Genomic DNA, 3,559 nt, shown 5'->3' with positions numbered 1-3,559 from the left:
CTTCCTCAAAGCATGTCTTGCTGTCTTAAAAATAGCAGAAAGCAATTTGGATAATTTTGTCCATAAATATCCTGAAATAAGACGGTATGGTCACGGCTGGGGTGTCATCGACTCTAAGTCCGTTCGATTAGGATTGCCCTGAGACTAAACAATATAAATGAAATTCACAGAACAAAAAACAAAGACAAGAGTATAAACAACAAACAGGTGTATTAGTTTGACGCTCGGGAAGTTGAGAAAGTCTTTTAAGTTTCGAGCCTACGCTCTTCAACAGAAAGGAACATGAAGAAATAAATAGAGAGAGAATAAAAAAAAATTGTGAAGTGTTCGTGTTTATGTATGGAAGTAAAAGGAGGAACAGGATATGTATATTGATGATCCATTTGGCATACAAAGTTTTGCAAGTGTGTGTATGTGTGTGTGCACGCGCGCACGTTTTGTTTCACTAAATTAGACAGCTAACAGTCAACAAAATATATTTCATTCGTCAAATCTGGTCGGCAACAAGACAAGACAGAAAATGTCATAAATAAAGATGAATGTAGTGGAAATGTGTCTGTGACCTTTGTTGTATCAATATACGTACGAGGGGTGCTGAAAAGATCCTGGATTTGGGTAAAAGAAAATACTAGCGGTTCAGTTAATTATGATTTTATTAAACGTATTTCCCTCTCAGATTCACACACTTATTGCAGCAGTCCTTCAGTTTTTCTAAGCTCTGTAAAAGAACTCGGAAGGTCGGGTCTCCAACCAGGCCCTTCGCGACACCCTTAATGCCAGGAACTTTTCAGCATCCCCTCATATTTCTACTGCAAGTCACTTGTTTCTGTCAGTTTGTCATACTCTAACTTCTAACCTCTCATCACCTGGTACAAAGCCACCTCCTTCAATACCACTCCACCTCTCAAAGGATCCTTGTCCTGCAAGTTACTTGGTCACCTCGCCAGTGCTGATGCCATGTAAAAAAACCCACCCAGTCCACTCTGTAAAGTGACTGGCGTTAGGAAAGACATACAGCAGTAAAAAGGACATGCCAATGCAGATGACGCAGTCCCCAGGCTTACCAGCTTCGGTCACCCCGTCCAACCCATGCCAGCATGGAAGGCGGACGTTAAATGATGATGATGATGATGATGAGTAGTATCAAACAAACAGAAAAACAACTGCATATATATAACGGTATGCGTGTATGTATATGTGCGTGTTGTGTTGTGTGTGTACATAGGCGCAGGAGTGGCTGTGTGGTAAGTAGCTTGCTTACCAACCACATGGTTCCGGGTTCGTTCCCACTGCGTGGCACCTTGGGCAAGTGTCTTCTATTATAGCCTCGGGCCGACCAAAGCCTTGTGAGTGGATTTGGTAGACAGAAACTGAAAGAAGCCTGTCGTATATATGTATATATATATATATATGTTTGTGTGTCTGTGTTTGTCCCCCCAACATCGCTTGACAACCGATGCTTGTGTGTTTATGTCCCCGTAACTCAGCGGTTCGGCAAAAGAGACCGATAGAATAAGTACTAGGCATCCAAAGAATAAGTCCTGGGGTCGATTTGCTCGACTAAAGGCGGTGCTCCAGCATGGCCACAGTCAAATGACGGAAACAAGTAAAAGAGAGAGAGTATGTACACGTGTTTTGAGCCTGGAAAATTGCAGGGATACTACACAGCACGCTAAATAACAGACTCGTCCGATTAGTGTAATGCCGGATGCATGAAATCTATAGTAGCTTATATTTAAATTCCGTGTTTATTAAATGATGTACGTGATTTGGAGTGTATCGTGACACTTGCATAACATAACAGAAGATCTTTGATCATGCCGCTTATCAAGCTAATAATACATACACGGAAATATATATTTAAATATGTGAGTAATCATGTTGGCTTAGATACAAACAACGGGACTTATATACACCCTTAATCAAATATATACACACTCACACTCATCTTATATATATATATATATGTACACACATGTACATAGAAATGCACGTCTATATCTAAGGAAATATCATTATCACTGGTATACAAATGTATAACTGATTCCGTAACTAGAGCCAGTTTGTTATTAAATTGTTAATTATATATATTCTTTTTCCTATTCACATCACCAAATATATATATATATATATATAGCTATATTATTATTACTGACAGCGGTGTGTTATAAATATATTTTTGTTTATGTTCAATAAGCATATTTAACTCGTGTAAATGTATGATAGATAGATATGATTAGATAGACAGATAGCTAGACAGACAGATAGATAGATAGATAATCAATATGTGAACGAAACAAGGATAGATCATAAGAATCAGTCATTTGGATCCAGGATTTACAAATTTAAAAAAGAAAAAAAAAACAGAAACAGGATGCATTGAAGACAACACAAGGTGTTTTAATAACAACTTTGAAGTGGTTTAGACGTACAGCAAGTTAATTACAGAATAAAAATTTAAAAGGAACAGTTAGGATTAATATAATTCTAAGACATCTACAGGTGTATGGTGGTGATACTATGCAACAGAAATCGTAAAAATTATTAGTAAAATAGCACTGGATGTGGTGATGGTAGAATCAAAAGAAAAGTGATAGGTAGGGGTACAAGCACACATATCAAAAGTATACACTCGTTATATAATGAATATATATATATATATATATATATATATACATATCTATATACATATATATATACATAAAATTTATTAATAAGGGTAGAAATTGGTTAGATGATTCGGCATCTATTTCTAGCATATAGGAGTATACTTTTGCTGGTCATTCCCCTTATTTTTGTATATATATATATACATATGTGTGTGTGTGTATCGTTGTGCAAGTATAGTGTTATGTTGTTTTGTTGAAATGAGTAGCTGTGGTGGGACAGATTGCAATTGATTCGGCCCCCCCTCCCAAGGTTTTAGCACGAGAACCCAAGAAAAAGCCAGCTGCAATCATTATGACTAACAATAATAATAATAATAATATCATCCATAGAACTGGAACCGAAGCGAAGCGAAACCGAAACCACCACCACCACCATCATCATCATAATCGTGATTCTTCACATCAGCAATTAGTAGCAGCAAGCAGGTGCTCGACATCAAAGCATTACGGGGTGTACATATTAGATATATATAGACATGTGCTTACCCGAAGTCCTTTCTCTTTCTCATTCTTCAGTTCCAACTCAAATGCACGGAAAGAAGAAGTGAGGCCTCTCTGTAAAAGATATTCTTTTACCAATTCGTCGACGTGAGTTGCTGCGGCCGCCATCTCAGCGACTGCAACGCCCTCTATTGGAGTCGCTTCGCTATACACACCGACTCCCTCCCTCTCTCTTACTTTCTTTCTGCTTCCCTCTGTGTGTGCGCGCGCGTGAGTATATGGCTCTCTCTCTCTCTCTCTCTCTTTCTCTCTCATTATTATCTTTTCTCTCTTTAACTTCTGTCCCGTTATCCTCTCTCTCTTCTTTCTCTCTCGTTATCCTCTCTCTATCTTCTCTCTCTCTTCTTTCTCTCTCGTTATATTCTCTCTCTCTCACTCTCGTTATCCCC

At 38.2% G+C, this 3,559-nt stretch overlaps 1 protein-coding gene across 2 annotated transcripts in view; it reads right to left on the bottom strand.

The window, feature by feature from the left end:
- LOC106867412 (WD repeat-containing protein 91) overlaps positions 1-3,337 on the bottom strand; it is a 35,945-nt gene extending 32,608 nt beyond the window's left edge. The window contains exon 1 of one of the 2 annotated variants that reach the window (XM_052975655.1): positions 3,156-3,337. In XM_052975655.1, coding sequence (XP_052831615.1) covers positions 3,156-3,278 — 123 coding nt within the window. In that variant the 5' untranslated portion in view covers positions 3,279-3,337. The remainder of the gene's footprint in view (positions 1-3,155) is intronic. The other variant, XM_052975656.1, reaches the window with a different exon arrangement.
- Positions 3,338-3,559: the final 222 nt, after the last annotated feature.

Source organism: Octopus bimaculoides, chromosome 22 (genome assembly GCF_001194135.2).
Source record: "Octopus bimaculoides isolate UCB-OBI-ISO-001 chromosome 22, ASM119413v2, whole genome shotgun sequence".
Lineage (NCBI taxonomy): Eukaryota > Metazoa > Mollusca > Cephalopoda > Octopoda > Octopodidae > Octopus > Octopus bimaculoides.
This window is presented reverse-complemented; position numbering and strand designations above follow the sequence as displayed.